The sequence below is a fragment of the Amblyraja radiata genome, chromosome 27 (assembly GCF_010909765.2).
Source record: "Amblyraja radiata isolate CabotCenter1 chromosome 27, sAmbRad1.1.pri, whole genome shotgun sequence".
NCBI classification, from domain to species: Eukaryota; Metazoa; Chordata; class Chondrichthyes; order Rajiformes; family Rajidae; genus Amblyraja; species Amblyraja radiata.
In genome coordinates, this window is record NC_045982.1 from 9,799,089 (window position 1) to 9,818,524 (window position 19,436).

The 19,436-nt window shown below is 43.4% G+C and overlaps 1 protein-coding gene and 1 long non-coding RNA gene across 2 annotated transcripts in view; one reads left to right on the forward strand and one right to left on the reverse strand.

The window, feature by feature from the left end:
- LOC116988399 (prolyl endopeptidase-like) overlaps nucleotides 1–10,523 on the forward strand; it is a 23,806-nt gene extending 13,283 nt beyond the window's left edge. The window contains exons 9-15 of the mRNA XM_033045060.1: nucleotides 35–232; nucleotides 1,452–1,555; nucleotides 2,235–2,371; nucleotides 6,264–6,358; nucleotides 7,270–7,401; nucleotides 8,790–8,946; nucleotides 10,147–10,523. Of these exons, the coding sequence (XP_032900951.1) occupies nucleotides 35–232; nucleotides 1,452–1,555; nucleotides 2,235–2,371; nucleotides 6,264–6,358; nucleotides 7,270–7,401; nucleotides 8,790–8,946; nucleotides 10,147–10,438 (1,115 nt within the window). The 3' untranslated portion in view covers nucleotides 10,439–10,523. The remainder of the gene's footprint in view (nucleotides 1–34; nucleotides 233–1,451; nucleotides 1,556–2,234; nucleotides 2,372–6,263; nucleotides 6,359–7,269; nucleotides 7,402–8,789; nucleotides 8,947–10,146) is intronic.
- Nucleotides 1–17,773, reverse strand: part of LOC116988401 — a 21,771-nt gene extending 3,998 nt beyond the window's left edge. The window contains exons 1-2 of the long non-coding RNA XR_004415929.1: nucleotides 13,851–17,773; nucleotides 10,065–10,068 (exon numbers count right to left, since the gene is read on the reverse strand). This is a non-coding gene — a long non-coding RNA (uncharacterized LOC116988401). The remainder of the gene's footprint in view (nucleotides 1–10,064; nucleotides 10,069–13,850) is intronic.
- Between the last annotated feature and the right edge of the window lie 1,663 nt (nucleotides 17,774–19,436).

Here is a 19,436-nt window from a genome sequence, read left to right on the forward strand (position 1 = left end):
CTTATCCACATGTTCTTACTTGTCCACCTCACAGACTGGGCAACCTGTGTCAACGACAAGTTCCTGGTCCTGAATTACCTCAAGGATGTGAAGGACACCCTCCAACTGTACAATCTTGCCACTGGAGCCTTCCTCAAGGACCTCCCGCTGGATGTTGGCAGCATCTCGGGATACAGCGGGCGGAAGAAGAACAAGGAGATCTTCTACAAGTTCAACTCCTACCTGACACCAGGTGCGATTCACAAAGGGGCTGATGGCAAACACATTCACAAATCACAAAGTTAACTTAGGACATTAAAATAATAATAATTGAACCATGTACTGGGGACAATATGTGAAGAAACTGATTTGGAGAAGTTGAGCAGTGGTCCTAGCAGCAGCTTTTGGGAAACACTCCTGTATATTTCCCTCCTGTCCAAAAAACAACTTTCACTCGCTTAGTTTAGATTAGTTTAGTCTGGTTTAGATATACAGTGTGGAAACAGGCCCTTGTCCCATCGAGTGTAGGAATCTTTGAAATTTATCTGTGGAATAGGCTGTGGAGGCCATTAGTGGATAATTTTAAGGCAGAGATAGATAGATTCTTGATGAGTACAGGTGTCAGAGGTTATGGGGAGAAGGCAGGAGAATGGGGTTAAGAGGGAGAGATAGATCAGCCATGATTGAATGGCGGAGTAGACTTGGTGGCCAAATGGCCTAATTCTACTCCTAGTCCTTATGACCTTATGAGCCCGCACTCACCAATGATCACCCGTACCTGAGTTCCATGTATCCCAGTTTTGCATCCTACACACTAAGGATAATTTACAGAAGCTAATTAACCTACAAACCTGCACAATCTTTTTAATGACCTGACCTATTATGCAGTACCTTAAGAAATATATTTTGGAAGTCCATTTCACGAACGTCTGATATGCAGAGTACCCAAACTTGTATTTCAACATAGCCTGTCCCAGCCAGACAACTATACTCTTTTACAAGTTCAGTCACTATTGTAATCTAAAAACTCAATACCAAGTTTAATTAGGCAACATCCTAAAACAACAGCGAGGTAAAGGACTAAATAATCTGGTGTAGTGATGTTGACTGATGGATAAGCATTAGCAGGACAACAGCCCAGGTTATCTGTGAACATGGGCAGGAGTTCTTTCACTTCTACCTGAATCGTTGCCATAAAACCACATCTTTGTTAATGCATCAGTACCCACGAGGCAAGTGTAAATCTAGCCCCAGTGCCCAAGTCTCAAAGGAGGGACTTGAAACGTCACTCTGCCCATTGAAGCACCAGATGACCATGGTTCCACATGGCAGTGTTTACGTGCGTATGCTAGAAGGACTCGGAGTGCCAACAATCCCCACGTCCTGGGACTGAATAAAACAGAAGAGAACTAGTCGACTGAGAGAAGGACCATGATAATTGTTCACAGGTTATTTGATTTTTTTTTTGCCAGGAATCATCTACCACTGTGACCTGACTCAGGAGATCCTGGAACCTAAAGTGTTCAGAGAAGTGGAGATCAAAGGATTTGACTTCTCCGATTATCAGACGGTTCAGGTGAGATGCAAAGGTGCTGAAACCAGGTGAATAGTTGTTTGCAGGTCCCAGGCTCCTAAGGAAAGGTAATTTCGAGCATTCATACTGGGCAAGTGTGGGTGCATCTGGTCAACACTCGGCTGAAAAGGCTATTTGTCTTTCAGCCCCAGAGAGGCACAGTAGTATTTGTAGTAGATCCAGTACCTCAAACCTACAGTGATCTAGGTTTAATCCCAACACACTTCCTATAGTAGGGTGACCACAAGTAAACACAATATTCCAAATGCGTCTTCACTGAGGTCTTTTACAACTGTAACATAACATCACAACTTCTATACTCAATACCCTGACTGATGAAGGCCAATGTATCGAACGCCTTCCTGGCCAACCTATCTACCTGTGATGACACTTTCAATTAATAATGCCATTTAGAAGGGAAATTGCTCAACCATGATGCACATTTCAGCATTAACCATTCCACAACCTGTTTCCTCTCCATTCAAGGATGGTCAAGGACTTGGTGAGGTCCAGCCACATGTTGGAACTGTGACTTGCCAAGGCTTTAGCAAGATCGGGATGGAGGGAGAATGTGGGAATGTCTGAGTTGCTGGCTATGCACAAGGCATGGCCATTTAGGTACTTGCCGATTAGCTTGTTGTTGGATGCTTGCTATATCACAGATATTACTTTCTTCACAAAGGTTTTTTTCCCCAGTAAAGATGGGACGAAAATACCAATGTTTATTGTTCATAAGAAAGGGATAAAACAGGACGGTTCTCACCCAGTATTCCTGCATGGCTACGGAGGGTTCAACATCTCTCTGAGTCCATATTACAAGTAAGTTGCTGGTGCTACTAAACAACAAGTATAATAGTGTGTTGGAGAGAATTACAGAAGGTGGTTTACATCGACATTATCTGTACATTGATCTCATAGTTCGTTATGTGAGCTTCTTCAGTCTTTAGAGATACAGCACGGAAACAGGCCCTTCGGCCTACTGAAGCCAATTAACCTACGAACCTGCACGTCTTTGGAGTGTGGGAGGAAACCGGAGCATCCGGAGAAAACCCACGCAGTCACGGGGAGAACGTACAAACACCGTACAGACAGCACCTGTAGTCAGGATTGAACCTGTGTCTATGTTGCAGTAAGGCAGCAACTCTACCACTGCGCCACCGTGCCACCACAGTTTCCTGCAAGTTAAATCAGTTGCCGCACTACATTCCAATAGTGGGAATACCTCACTGACATTTCATGAGCTGTAAAACACCTTGGAACATCCTGAGAGCATTAAGGGTGCTGTAGATTTATTTTTAATTGTCAATTAAGGGTTTGCGGCTTAAATGTATCTCCACTGTAAATAGTTTTAGTGTTCGATTATAATTATTGATAGGCTCAAAATCATCAAATCCAAGTGAGCTACTTGCATTTGAAGGTCGAGATCGTATCTAATGCCGGGCCTGCGGGCTATATTTATATCGAGAGGTTGGATAGGCAGGGATTTTTTCCATTGGAGCAAAGGAGGTTGAGGGGTAACCTTATTAAGATGTACAGGATCATCTTGGATAGAGTGGATGTGGAGAGGATGTTTCCACTAGTGGGAGAGTCTTGGGCTAGAAGTTATAGCCTCAGAATGAAAGGGCATTCTTTCAGGAAGGAGATGAGGAGGAATTTCTTTAATCAGAGGGTGGTGAATCTGTGGAATTCTTTGCCACAGAAGGCTGTGGAGGCCATCAGTAGATATATTTAAGGCTGAGATAGAAGGATTCTTGATTAGTACAGGTGTCAGAGGTTATGGGGAGAAGGCAGGAGAATGGGGTTAGGAGAGATAGATCAACCATGATTGAATGGCAGAGTAGACTTGGTGGGCCGAATTACCTAATTCCATCCTATCACATGGTCTTATGATCAGGGCATGGATAAAGTAAACACAATCATTTTCCTAGGGTAGAGGATTGTAAAACTAGAGGGCATAGGCTTAAGGTGGGTGGTGAGAGATTTAGGAGGGATCTCGGGGACAACCTTTGTGCTCAGAGGGTAGTCCATATCCAGAACGAGTTGCCAAAGGAAATTGGGGAGGTTGGGTCAATTATAACATTTCAAAGACATTTAGACAAGTTCATGGATAGGAAATGTTTAAAGGGCTATGGGCCAAATGCAGGCAAATGGGACTAACCTAGTATGGACCATGTAGGCCTATCTAAATCAACATGTAGAGGAACCAACGAGAGAGCAGGCTATTTTAGACTGGGTATTGAGTAATGAGGAAGGGTTAGTTAGCAGTCTTGTTGTACGTGCCCCCTTGGGCAAGAGTGACCATAATATGGTTGAGTTCTTCATTAGGATGGAGAGTGACATTGTTAATTCAGAAACAATGGTTCTGAACTTAAAGAAAGGTAACTTTGAGGGTATGAGACGTGAATTGGCCAAGATTGACTGGCAATTAATTCTAAAAGGGTTGACGGTGGATATGCAATGGAAGACATTTAAAGACTGCATGGATGAACTACAAAAATTGTTCATCCCAGTTTGGCAAAAGAATAAATCAGGGAAGGTAGTGCATCCGTGGATAACAAGGGAAATCAGGGATAGTATCAAAGCGAAGGATGATGCGTACAAATTAGCCAGAAAAAAGCAGCATACCGGAGGACTGGGAGAAATTCAGAGACCAGCAGAGGAGGACAAAGGGCTTAATTAGGAAAGGAAAAATAGATTATGAAAGAAAACTGGCAGGGAACATAAAAACTGACTGCAAAAGTTTTTATAGATATGTGAAAAGAAAGAGATTAGTTAAAACAAATGTAGGTCCCTTGCAGTCAGAAACGGGTGAGTTGATCATGGGGAACAAGGATATGGCGGACCAATTGAATAACTACTTTGGTTCCGTCTTCACTAAGGAAGACATAAATAATCTGCCGGAAATATCAGGGGACCGCGGGTCAAAGGAGTTGGAGGAATTGTGTGAAATCCAGGTTAGCCGGGAAGTGGTGTTGGGTAAATTAAATGGATTAAAGGCCGATAAATCCCCAGGGCCAGATAGGCTGCATCCCAGAGTACTTAAGGAAGTAGCTCCAGAAATAGTGGATGCATTAGTAATAATCTTTCAAAACTCTTTAGATTCTGGAGTAGTTCCTGAGGATTGGCGGGTAGCAAACGTAACCCCACTTTTTAAGAAGGGAGGGAGAGAGAAAACGGGGAATTACAGACCAATTAGTCTAACATCGGTAGTGGGGAAACTGCTAGAGTCAGTTATTAAAGATGGGATAGCAGCACATTTGGAAAGTGGTGAAATCATTGGACAAAGTCAGCATGGATTTACAAAAGGTAAATCATGTCTGACGAATCTTATAGAATTTTTCGAGGATGTAACTAGTAGCGTGGATAGGGGAGAACCAGTGGATGTGGTGTATCTGGACTTCCAGAAGGCTTTCGACAAGGTCCCACATAAGAGATTAGTTTACAAACTTAAAGCACACGGCATTGGGGGTTCAGTATTGATGTGGATAGAGAACTGGCTGGCAAACAGGAAGCAAAGAGTAGGAGTAAACGGGTCCTTCTCACAATGGCGGGCAGTGACTAGTGGGGTACCGCAAGGCTCAGTGCTGGGACCCCAGCTATTTACAATATATATTAATGATCTGGATGAGGGAATTGAAGGCAATATCTCCAAGTTTGCGGATGACACTAAGCTGGGGGGCAGTGTTAGCTGTGAGGAGGATGCTAGGAGACTGCAAGGTGACTTGGATAGGCTGGGTGAGTGGGCAAATGTTTGGCAGATGCAGTATAATGTGGATAAATGTGAGGTTATCCATTTTGGTGGCAAAAACGGGAAAGCAGACTATTATCTAAATGGTGGCCGACTAGGAAAAGGGGAGATGCAGCGAGACCTGGGTGTCATGGTACACCAGTCATTGAAAGTGGGCATGCAGGTGCAGCAGGCAGTGAAGAAAGCGAATGGTATGTTAGCTTTCATAGCAAAAGGATTTGAGTATAGGAGCAGGGAGGTTCTACTGCAGTTGTACAGGGTCTTGGTGAGACCACACCTGGAGTATTGCGTACAGTTTTGGTCTCCAAATCTGAGGAAGGACATTATTGCCATAGAGGGAGTGCAGAGAAGGTTCACCAGACTGATTCCTGGGATGTCAGGACTGTCTTATGAAGAAAGACTGGATAGACTTGGTTTATACTCTCTAGAATTTAGGAGATTGAGAGGGGATCTTATAGAAACGTACAAAATTCTTAAGGGGTTGGACAGGCTAGATGCAGGAAGATTGCTCCCGATGTTGGGGAAGTCCAGGACAAGGGGTCACAGCTTAAGGATAAGGGGGAAATCCTTTAAAACCGAGATGAGAAGAACTTTTTTCACACAGAGAGTGGTGAATCTCTGGAACTCCCTGCCACAGAGGGTAGTCGAGGCCAGTTCATTGGCTATATTTAAGAGGGAGTTAGATGTGGCCCTTGTGGCTAAGGGGATCAGAGGGTATGGAGAGAAGGCAGGTACGGGATACTGAGTTGGATGATCAGCCATGATCATATTGAATGGCGGTGCAGGCTCGAAGGGCCGAATGGCCTACTCCTGCACCTAATTTCTATGTTTCTATGTTTCTAAGGGCCTGTTTCCATGCTGTACAAATATATGACTCTTCCCATATTAGTTCAAACACTCAGTTGTTGACATACAGTTCCTATGGTTTATTTAATTGCTCTTCTTCCCTACCTGTGTTCCCAGCGTGGCATATCTGATTTTCATCAGGCACCTGGGCGGAATTCTTGCCGTAGCTAATTTGCGAGGAGGTGGAGAATATGGAGAAACCTGGCATCAAGGTGGGAGCTGCTTGAAACTCTGACCTTTACTTCATACACTTACCTACTGCCTATTATACCTGCTGGCATGTAGGGCAGTAACGGTCCTTGTTGAATCCTTCAGTTGCTGTTTCCGTAACATATTTGTTTTACGAGACAGGGTTGTTAGCCCTGTGCTCAACTCCCAACCTGGAGGACCAGTGGATCGCTCTTTTTCTCGCCTCTAGCCTTCGACCTGTCCAGCATGGGAGACCCTAACAGGAAACGAATCTCCCGCTGGCAGAGCTCTAGGGGGTCACTGAGTCCCACAAGCTCCCCGGCCATGACAAGCCAATTAACCTACAAACCTGTACGTCTTTGGAGTGTGGGAGGAAACCAAAGTTCTCGGAGAAAACCCACGCAGGTCACGGGGAGAACGTACAAACTCCATACAGACAGCGCCCGTAGTCGGGATCGAACCCGGGTCTCTGGCGCTGCATTCTGCTGTAAGGCAGCAACTCTACTGCTGTGCCACCGTGACTGCTCACAACAAGTCTTAACAAGTTGTAACAAGTCTTTGCCTGGGATAGGCATCAGCCAAGATTAGAGAGCTTCATCTATCCTTTACAATTGTGGGTTAGTGGTTGCATTAGTCGCCCTCATTGGCATTGTGCTCAATCACTGTATCAATTGATTCTAAATCATTGTGGAACTTAATATTAACCCTTCAGAATCAAGAGGGGCATTCATATTCCAAAATACCTGGAGTGGAAACAAGTGAGCTATGAATGTTAGCTCAATGCTTCAAGAGCAGGGTCTAGCCTTTTATTTGTTGAGTGTGTCCAGCTTGATCCCCCCCCCCCCCCCCCCACTCTGAAACTGGGGGACAGTATTAATGCACGGACACTCCCCCACTCCTGTGTGTAACCAGTTTTGATTCTTGCTCTCTGCAGCTGGGATTCTAGGTAACAAGCAGAATGGATTTGATGATTTCCAGAGTGCAGCTCAGTACCTGATCCAGGAAGGATTCACCTGCCGGGAGAAGCTCACCATCAACGGAGGATCAAATGGAGGCCTGCTTGTTGGTACGCAGCCCCAGTCTGATTAGTTCTGTGTGAGAGTTTATGAATGGTATGGCAAAGGGAGCTCAGAATTTATTACGCTATTCTTGACTGAGCCATTCATTCTGGGAGACGACCAGGAGCCAGTTTTGATTCATAATGCAAAGTGGTTCATAAGACCATTAGACATAGGAGCAGAATTGGGCCATTCGGCCCATGAAATCTATTCTGCCATTCAATCATGGCTGATCTATTTTTCTCTATTAACCCCATTCTCCTAGCTTCTCACCGTAACCTATGGGACCCATATTATTCAAGAATCTATTCATCTCCGCTATTAAAATACCCAATGACTTGTCCTCGACCACTATCTGTGGCAATGAATTCCACAGATTCACCACCACTGGCTAAAGAAATTCCTGCTTATCTCATTCCAAAGGTGTGCTTTATTCTGAGGCTGTGCCCTCTGTTAGTAGACTCTCTAATTGCTGGAAACATCCTTTCCACATCCACTCTATCTAGGCCTTTCATCATCCAGTAGATTTCAATGTGATACCCTCTCATCCTTCTAAACCCCAGCGAGTACAGGCCCAGAGCCTTCAAACGCTCCTCATATGTTAACCCGATCATCCCCAGGATCATTCTTGTATGCCCAGTGGATCCTTTACACCCACCAGAGATGGCAAGCCAGACTTTGGTTTAATATCTTATTTGACAGACAATGCCATGCCTCTCAGCATTGCACTGTAACAACAGCCTAACTATTATTATTTAGGTCTCTGTAATGAGAGTTAAATCCAAACTTCTGACCCAAAGTGCTGATCTGCACTACCCGATGCGTTTGTTTAAGCCGGCGACTATCATGGTGATGTTGTTTGGTGGACACATCATTGCCAAGACAAACTCTAGCCTTGAAGACAAAGAGCTGTAACCCAACCTTGGGTATAATGAGGAGCAGAAGCAAAAGTTAATTCCTGTAACTGCCAAACACAGGAAAATGGGACTAGCCCAAGTAGGCAACTTGGTCGGTATGGACTAGTTGGGCTAAATGGCCTGTTCCGTGCTCTCTCGCACTCTTGACAACTTAGTTTGTGTGTGGCCAGAGCTTCAGTCTGGTTGTGAGCTCTGAAGAGGACTGAGCACTAATTTAAGCTAAGGACAAAAGAAGCACGCCATCAGGCAAAGGCCAGCTCTACTCCAGAAGCACCAGACATTGAAGCACTGTTTGATTTTGAAAGGAAGCAGATACAAAAGTCTGAAGTTGATTCAGAGCAAGTTGTGAAGTTTATTGTTGAAAAATTGTTTAATTGAAAGGCTGTGATGAATCAAATGGCTCCTCTTGTTAACTGTTGCTGCTTGTTGCTGTTAACTCCAGTGATGTATACGCCTTATTACTGCCTTCTCTCCTCCAGCTTCCTGTGTGAACCAGCAGCCTGACCTATTTGGTTGTGCGGTCGTTGAAGTTGGTGTGATGGACATGCTCAAGTTTCACAAGTTTACCATTGGCCACGCATGGACCTCTGATTATGGCTGCTCCGACAAGAAGGAGCAGTTCGAGTGGCTGATAAAGTGAGTAAGATTTGGGATTGGATTGTTCATGCTCTCTCGTAACACTGGGCATGAGATTGGCATTGACTCGTTTCATGAACATGCACTACTGTAACCACTGCATGTCCACCACTGTCCCATGGACATCACCTCTCCGGTGTGGGTAGGAAGGAACCGCAGATACTGGTTTAAACTGAAGATACACACAAAAAGCTGGAGTAACTCAGCAGGTCAGGCTGCATCTCTGGAGAAAAGGAATCGATGATATCAGGTCTAGACCCTTCTTCAACGAAGGGTCTCAACTTGAAACTTCACCTATTACTTTTCTCCAGAGATGCAGCCTCACCCGTTGATTTACTCCAGCTTTTTGTATCTACTCTGGAATAGAGTTCCGTCACAACTTATGCCTTTCTCTCGCTGTGGTACATTTCCATAGCAAATGATATCCATGGTGTACAAGAACACAGCTAGCATTTATTTCAAGAGGACTTGTAAACAAAAACAGGGATGTAATGTTGAGGCTCTATAAGGCGCCGATAAGGCCGCATTTGGAATATTGTGGGCACCATATCTGAGGAAGGATGTGCTGGCTCTGGAGAGGGTCCAGGAATGAGTAGGTTGACCTGTGATGAGCGTTTGTCGGCACTGGGCCTGTACTCCCTGGAGTTTAGAAGAATGTGGGGGGACCACATTGAAAGATAAACTAATGAAAGGCTTGGATAGAACGGATGTGGAGAGGATGTTGCCACTAGTGAGAGTGTCTCAGACTAGAAGTCATAGTCCCAGAATTAAAGGACATTATTTTGAGAAGAAATGTCTTTAGTCAGAGGGTGGTGAATCTGTGGAATTATTTGCCACAGAAGGCTGCGGAGGCCAAGTCAGTGGATATATTTAAGGCTGAGATAGATAGATTCTTGATTAGTACGGGTGTGAGAGGTTATGGGGAGGAGGGAACTCCACTGACCCGTTATCATAGTTACATTCATTGTTCTTTACCTCCCCACATCACCATCTATATCTCTCGTTTCCCTTATCCCTAACCAGTCTAAAGAAGGGTCTCGACCTGAAACGTCACCCGTTCCTTCTCTCCAGATGCTGCCTGTCCCGCTGAGATATTCCAGATTTTTGTGTCTTTCCACTGACCTTACAAAACTCTCACAAAATAACTGATTGGAAGTGGGGAGGAAACCGTTTAACAATGAATGCTATTTTTCCGGGCAGATATTCTCCACTCCATAACATCAAGGTGCCGGAGGGAGGTACCCAGTACCCAGCCATGCTGTTGCTGACTGCTGATCATGACGACAGAGTGGTGCCCCTTCACTCTCTGAAATACATTGCTACACTGCAGCAGACTGTGGGTCACAGTCCTGGTCAGAAGAACCTCCTGCTGATACGTGTCGACACTAAATCGGGGCATGGGGCCGGGAAACCGACTCACAAGGTAATCGAGGAAGAGTCAGACATCCTCGCCTTCATTGCTGAAACCTTGAAGCTCGACTGGCTGGACTGAGGAAGATCCTGGACATGATAATTAATCAATTAAATTGACAAGTAATGATAATTAAATAAAGGTTATGTCCCTTTTCATACCTCAAGTTTCCATCTCCGCTGACTCTGTCTGAAGTAGGGGGCTTGACCTGAAATGTCACCTGTACCTTTTCTCCAGAGATGCTGCCTGACGCGTTGAGTTTAGTTTAGAGATACAGCGCGCAAACAGGCACTTAGGCTCACCGAGTCCGAACCGATCAGCGATTCCCGCATATTAACGCAATAGGGACAATTTCCATTTATACCAAGCCAATGAACCTACGTCTATGGAATGTGGGAGGAAACCGAAGATCTCGGAGGAAACCCCACGCAGGTCATGGGGAAAATGTACAAACTGCGTACAGACAGCACCCAGTCAGGATCAAATCCGGGTCTCTGGCGCTGTAAGGGAACAACCCTATTTCTGTGCCAATATATCACGCAGTAACTCCAGCATTTTAGCCAGTCTTCAATAATTAAGACACTCTTGATTTTACAAAGTCAATGAGGCACTTACTTCTTTTGATAATTTTCCCTTTTGAGCTGGCTTTCAATTCCCTCAGCAAGCTGGAATCGTGTTGATTACACGTCAGTGGCCGCAAGTCTTGGTACTCTACTCGATATAGTGCCGACCTATTGATGTAGTTCAAACAATGGCGTGCCCCATGGGAATCCCCTGCTTCACCATATATAATGTAGCAATAATGGGCTCATTCGGCTTGTGGTATCCCAATCCTCCAATTATCTTTTCCCATCCTACCAGCCCATTGTTTTTCTACCCATTTTCCTTCAAAGAATATCATTTCAGAGAGGCTTTAGTAAATAGGATTTCAATCCCTCTAAACTCCCATCAGTTTTTCATTCAATGTTCACTTCTTGTTCAGAGTGTATAAAATATTTTTAAATTGTGTAGCCTCCATTGCCTTCTATCAATCGTTGTCATACTCAGGTATCTTGACCTAATCAATGCTGTAGGCCGATTCCTCATCCACTATATCTGCAGTACATGGGTGATGGTGAGAGCGGACCCAGGGAGGAGGATTGGGGTCTGGAAAGTGTTGTGCGAGGAAGTGGTGGAGGTAGATATTCTCATAACATTTAAGAAGCATCTGTACATGTACTTGAATTCTCAAGGCGTAAAAGGCTATGGATGTAATGTGGGTAAATTAGTTTAGTGTAGATTTGTACAAATGACTGCTTGGGCAGAGTGGATCAAAAGGCAGTATGACTAGGTTGTGGCATTCTCGGTCTGGCTTAGGCCGATGTTCATATCCCTTGGCACTTTTGAGGACAGAGCAGAACATTTATTCTCCCAACTCTAGTTTTAATTACTCCAGTTCATTTTACTCCATATTACGGACTTTCAGGTGACTTCCATTATTGTGAGGTGTGTTGTTGCGAAAGGCCACATTTGTAAATATCTGCTTTTTTGCAGCATTCACTATTACCACTAAAGTGCAACATTGCTCACGATTGTAAAAATGATGCAGATTCAGAAAAAATTGAGAATCTTTGTGCAATGCATGAAATGAAACAAAATGTTGAAAGTCTGAATGAAGCAGAGTGTGTAATGAAAATACAAAACCGGTTTCCCCAGCGACGGAAGAGCTGAATAATATCATGGATCACAGGGCAAGATGATGGTAAAAGAGTAGAAGAGGTGAAAGCAAGTGAGGTGCATTTTACCATTTTGAGTTGTCTTGATAAATCCTATGGCATTTTTCAAGGTAGAGCAGGAGTCTGCACCCTTAGTTAACATTATCCTTCAACCAACACAGATTATCTGGCCGTTATCCATTTCTCTGTAGAAACGTATTGTGCACAGTTTAGGCGACTATCAACTCCATATAAACTTCAAAGGGGAACACACAAATTGCTTTAGTGCATTTTGGCATTATACAGTCATGAATGATACTTAAGAAATCAAGTCAAACTATCAATTTAATGTGATTGAGGGGTTTCAGATTAATGGGATCCATGTCACCTGTGTGTGTATATAACAAAAGAATTAGAAAAAAAATACAGTGACAAAAATCATAGACAAAACACTATCCATTTTTATTCCAATTTCCATTTCAAGTCAAGTTATGAATCAATTCTTGAAAATGTGTTTGTTACAGTTCTGAATTGTTCCCTGGCACTCAATGGCCTTCATACAGCCACCCGAACATTGATTATAACAGCAGCTACAATCCACAGGGGCTGCATTGCTTTGGTTACTAGCAGTAAATAACACTACATTCTCCCGTCATTCCTTCCTGTACAATCTCAATTACATCCTTTGGTATATCCATCAATCTGTAAACAGTGTCTTTAAAAATGTGTTTCTTCAAAAAAAGGTAAACACAACATATAAATATCACATTTTTAGGAGATTAAGTAACAAATTCTAATCTAGGTTACCATACTGTTACATGTAAGACAATCACTAAAAAATGTGTTCACATCTGTCTTATTCACAGGCGCAACTAGAAAGAGACTTGGGCGAACCCCATGGAAATTGCATATTCCTCGTGCAAGTTCCACTCTTTAGTCACAGTAACGTAAGCTATCCTGAGGTAGTTCTGTATAGTTATTTTACTTGAAAAGTGTACACACACACCGAGTATACACATTTCACTTCACTACATAAATGGCATGAACCATCCACTTTCTGAAGCACAGCCTGTGACTTGGGAAGACAAATGAACACTTACAAAAGGGTTCAAATGATTCATGCCTTTCTATCAAATCTATACTAAACGATTCTACTTGTTGCATAATATTGCAGTGTTTACATTCACGCAATGGACACCGTGGACAGTTACATAAGGGAAGTGCAACAGTGATCGGACTGGTAAATATTTATCAAGTAAAGAGATTATGATGTTGTCCTAGGCACCTGCAGTGTGATCCACTGCCAACCATCTCAGCAGTGCCATTTACGTTTATCAGAACAAAGTGACCCAAAACATTCATTCTGATTCACTCTCATGGATTCTGCCTGGCTTGCTAATTATATCCAACAAATTTGACATCTCAGATTTCCAGCATTTGCAATCTTTTTTGGCTTTGCTAGATTCCATGTAGAACACCTAACCTCCTTCCTAACCTTCCATCGTTGGGTAGCTATGCTTTTCTCAGGATTCTAGGTTACATTGTAAAGAAAGGGTTGGACCAATCTCTGTTGATAGTTCTTTATCCACAAAGTACTTGATCAGATCTGCTTCATAACTGGTTTATTCTTCTATGGACCTTATATAGATCTTTATTGCTTTCAATAGATGTGCCTCAACCATAAAGTTTTACTAGCTGTATATCAGTTTTACATCCTACAGATCTTGGCTGGTTCTACATTTTATAACTATGTTCCCAGCAAATTCCAAATGCAGCTGATGGAACCCTGTCTGAGCCACCTTCCAACGCAAGAATGCCCATCATCATTGTTCTGCTGATGTCCACTCATGCTCATTGCCAACAGTGCACTTCTGCCCAAATTAATTCCACCTCTGATCTTCACAAGCAATAATCTATCAAGCTAACGAGGCTGCAAAAAACCTATCATTTTAATCACGTTTAAATTAGGGGCAATATATTTGTACACGGTTTACCAGGGCGAGCGCTGAGCAGCTAATGCGCCTGGCAAAGCATTTATTATTAAGAGGGGATTGTATCGAGCCATGCAGGGCCAACATTGAGATTTCTTCACTTAGAAGAATGTGACTATTTGGAACTCTGCCCGAGTATTATGGACAGACAGGACAAATCCACACGATTTTTACTCACTAGGGTAATCAATGAATATGAAAATAAGAAGGGACAATGGATTGAGGGAAAAGATCAGCAACGATTTCATTGACTTGAGCAGCTCAACAGGTCATAGTTATGTTCTTTCAAAAGTCACCGGACAAGCCAAGTACCAAAATAGGAATCATCCAATTGTGGAGTAGGATTCTCAACGTCTTAACATATTAAGGAGCAACAAAGTGGAACATTTCAAAATGAATGAATGCAGGAACTATTGTGTTCTACCAATGGCTAATTATCTGGAAGGCTAAGCAATGTTAAACACAAGGCAATCAACTAATGGCATACAATCAACTTGCCTCGATTTCTTTTCACACAACTTTCTAAGTCTGATATTTATCAAAACTTTAAGATGGATCAAATTGCAGTAGACTGGAAATCTGTTGAATTTTGTTCGACAGATGTTGGGGGGGAATTGACAATGAAGAATTCAGTTGCCACTTGCGCCCCAATTTACTCTTGATTTGAATCAATGGGATGATATCCTCAGCTGTTGCACTCCCTCTGAAACAGCCACTTGACACAGTGAGATCAACATTATTATTAAAAATGGTCATTAATCATTTTTTATAAGTTACAGATCACCAGACAGGTATAGAAAAATGCCTGGCCCGAAAGACTAGCAGAAAACTACCATCATACAAAAAATACTGAGAGGTAGATCCAAGGTATATCAGAATTGTACCATTGCAATTTGATTATTCATCAAAACACTACACTACCAAAATGAAATAGCTTCATACAGTCCCTGAGTAGAGCTTTTCATCCTGAGTTACTTGATTGCAGTTATACATTACAATATATAAAAATACAGAAATAATATATTAAAACATAGCCTGCAAGCACTGTATGAGCGCACACTGATATCTGCATCCAGACTTTAAACATTACTTTAAAAAAAAATATCAGTTTCAGCAGAGCTTGTTCTTAAGTTTGGATCAAAGAAATTCCCAGTTATCACAGTGTTGGCTCCATACACCCCTGATGGATTTTTTTCAGCTTAACTAGGTGACCTTTACCTATTGTCTACAGAATTCTACACTCTCAGAATCTGGGCTTTCAGTTCCAAGTTTATTCTGTTCCAGTGTGACAGGGTTTATGACACAGAGGGGCGAAGCCATTCCTCTTAGTCCCTCGTTCCACCCCTAGTCTCAACATTTAATTAGGGGAAGGATTCATCCAGGGTTGTTTTTTCTATTACTTTACTAACCATCGAGTATTTTCAGACAGTTCTCAGCAAATATCTGCCTGATGGCATGGTGGGCCCAGAAATTCACTGATGCTGCATTTCATTGGCATGTGCTTTGTTGACACAGCATACCACTAGTACTGTATCGTGGGACAAGTCATCCACATTCCATTAGTACAACATTCCATTGTCATAACAAACCCCATCTTTAATACACATGTAAACTAAGGACCTGCATAATGTGGCAGTGTCAAGGAAAACTGAGTCCCCAGCATGAGCTAAAGGACATGCTAGTTGTAACTCCACTCTCCTGTCCAAGTTGAAAGTACAACTCGATATAGACAGATAATTGGAGTGGTTGACTCATGACTGTTCATAAGCCTTCAGTATTGAGGAAACATTCCCATACCAACGTTAACCGAATGCCTCTATATGATAATCCAATTTTACTTCCAATAGAACTTTGGTTAATAGAAAGCTACAACCATTTATTTGCAAAAATAAAAATATAAATATAGACCCCGTTCAAAATATCCTGCAACTGAATAACCCTTTTACTGTATAGTGGGACCCTAATGAATCCACAACTCCTTGGGCAGTCAGTTCTTTGACTTCAGGTGCTGACCAAAGCAAGACTGATCTGAGATTAGACAAACTCAAAAGATGAGGGGGGGGGGTGGGAATTTAAGAGGTGATGCGCAAAGGAATAAGATGTACCATCATCACTGGCTTATAGGTGGGCTTGCATTCAGCATTTGACAATAAGCATGTGCTACAAGAGCTAACATAAGGTCAGGAATGTCTTGCTCCCTCCCAAGCCCAGGATTGCCACAGTGAGCCTTTTATCTCTGTTATCTACTATGGCTAAGCAATGTCCCATTACTGAAGACCAGCTCATGCCTCAAGCAGCTGACCAGCTGGGATTTGACCTACATTTCTTTAAAGACATTGCAAATCTAGTCAGTTGCTTAGTGATTCCTAAAGTCCTTGAGATCAAAATTTCTTGAGGTAATAGTGAGGCAGCCTGAAGTAGATCTGAATTCCCTTCCCAATCCCACTAGCAAAAACAAGGAGTAAAGCCAGAGGACATAATTTACTTGAAAGAGAGCAAATAGAATCTCAGTGACAAGATGAGCTCCGGCAAAATTTAGACATGGGAATGGCAGGGGTTGGGAATGGGATCTGTGAAGTGTGCCTAGAGACCTCCATAGATCTGAACATCAGTATGGTGGATCAGCAACTAGATTAATTAGTGATTTGCTCCCAGTCTATGCTGGCTCTTCTCCAAAATATGTGGATTCCATCAGAATCTCCAGGACCAACAATATTAAATAAAGGGAGCTGAAATGGACCAAGGGCAGGGTTCTACCCCTGGAGATGTCCGTTTCAGATAAATGTTACGTTTGGTGCATGAAAGAAGCAAGTGTCCTGGCCTATAAGAAGCCAATAGGGTCCAATAAGGGCAGGAAAATGAGTTCCAGCTGGGATATAGAGTTCCTCTTGGGGTATTTTGGGTCCACGCCAAGAAATAGTATCTCCGAGTGGTGGGATCCTTTCCTCATTCCCCACCACCCCAAAGATGAATGGGTGTTGAGTGAGTGATTCAATCCTTTAGAACATATGGGGATGCAAATGCACCCCCAAAATGTTATCCAAGATCTAATCCCCCACAACCAAATGATGGCCCCTCACCAATGATCTCACAATCTCCAAAGGGTCGGCAAAGGAGGACACAAGCTCAAGGTAGCTCCCCGAATCCTGCCCCTTCCACCTGTGGAGCCTTTCTTTACTGTGCAATGTTTTTCTAATAGTGACGGGGTTAATTCCAATCTCAAACTCCTAGTTCAAAGCTAGGAACTTCCCAAAGACCTCGCTGTGGAGTTGACCCATACTTATAGGTTTAATAGGTTTTATATAGCCTGGGGTGAGGAAAGGGAGAGATATACCCCATCCACACATTCTGGTTGTGGATTACTTGGTGGCAATTATGTATCTGGCGAGCTCTCCAATCAAACATGAGCTTGAATGCCAGAATGAGATATCAATTTCAGACTAAATAAAAAGTCTTGTTAGAAAAGTGGCTATGAAATTGTTGGATTGTCATTTTAAAAAGCCAACTGGTTCACTCAAGCCCTTCCAGGTAAGGAAAGCATCCACCCTGATGCAGACTTGTGCTTGAAGGTCTCCCATCTTCACATCTCCAAAACGGTCACTGCCAGGGTGGACAACAAAGGTTGGACTCACCAGCGTTGTCAGAATGAGTTAAACACCTAATTGTGAGAGACTGGTGATTCTTTTAGTTTAGCTTAGATACAGCGCGAAAACAGGCCATTCGGCCCACCAAGTCCGCAAACGACCAGCGATCACCTTACACTAGGACTATCTTACACACTAGGGACAAATTTTACAATTTTTACCAATGCCAATTAACTACAAACCTGTATGTTTTTGGAATGCGAGAGAAAACCAGAGCTCCCGAAAAAAGAACACAGCCTGTATGAGCGTGGGGAGAACATACAAACTCCACACAGACAGCACCGTGGTCAGGTTCAAACCCGGGTCTCTAGCGCTGTAAGGCAGCAACTCTACCGCTGCGTAGCCATGCCGCCCCTGATTCAGTAGACTGATAGTTAGTGGTGACCATCGCAGGAAGGGGATTTATGTGGCAGTTTATAGGACCATAAAATTAAACTCATTGCCATTATTATCGAGTAGTGGAGTTCTGCCATTCACCAAATTAAGTTGCCAGAAATCTTAGCACTGATTTCTTCACCGAATTCATCTTTCAGTGAAAACAGTTCCTCAAGCAACCCCAGAAGTACAAAAGGATTTTCAAGTTTTTAAATATCCTACAACAAACTGGACAGAATTAATGCCAAAACATTGTGCTATGTAGAACTGGGCAGGACCTCTTCCTGGGTCTGTATGAAAATTCTCCATCTGTGACTATAAAGAGGCAGATACAACAAATTCTCAGGGCCTCCTTTGGAGAACCCACATGAAGCCTTATGGCCAATGTCACTCACTGCTTGTTATGAGCGAGTGCTAGGGAATGAGGAAAAAATACCTTCCTGTTGCCAATCAGACAATCTTCTGACTGTCAATGATGGCTCTTCTCACAAGGTTTAGGAACAGCCCACCAGTGAACAGTAGGTCTGGGTATCCATGATCTGCATCAGGCTGTTCATCAGGACCTCTGCTGTGCAGTTCGCATCTCAGAGGCTGAGGAAACACCTTGTTTTGGGGGAAACACAGAGAGAAGGGCTGGAATGGAAAGGGGGAGTGAGAATGGGGTGGGGGTGGGGGGAAGAGGGGATGGGGGAAGAGAAGGCGGGAGGGGGAGAAGAGGGTCGTTGGGTGGATGGGGAAAAGCGAAGTTGGTGGGGTGAGAGGCGAGGTAGGGGTGGATAAGAAGGAAGAAGGGGAGGTTGGGGGGGGGGGGGGGGAAAGGGGGGAAGAGGAGGGACGGTTCCTGGTTCAGCCAATTCAAGGAGAATCTACAGGCAGATGTCTTCAGCGTGTAGTTGGACAAATATTTCCTGATAATTGTGTTGGGAGTTGTAACAACTAGTCCAAATGTACCGCATCCTGAAGCACATTGTCCCTTCCCAGCCGTGGGATGTTTACTACCTCTCTGTAACACTGGCCTAACATTGGTTACGTGGGTCTGCCAGGCTGTTGCAGATCCATGGGCACAAGAAACATTGAAACGTGGGGAATTTATATTAATCCATTATGGTCGGGTCAAGAAATACTCATGTTTCAATTCTATCATGTGGTTCTAGGACTTTGGTAATGTTGTTAAACCAACCGATAAATTGACCGATAAATAGGATTAGGTCTGGTCGTCACATGGAGCACGGCAATATTTGTCCATCTAAGGAGAAGAGGAAGCTTCCCGTTAAATGGAAAATAACCACCCCGGACACGAGGACGCCCAATTATGCGAGGCATGTTGTTGTGTATTGAAAGTCATGACGTGGGTGTCAGCTTTTCTTCATTGTGA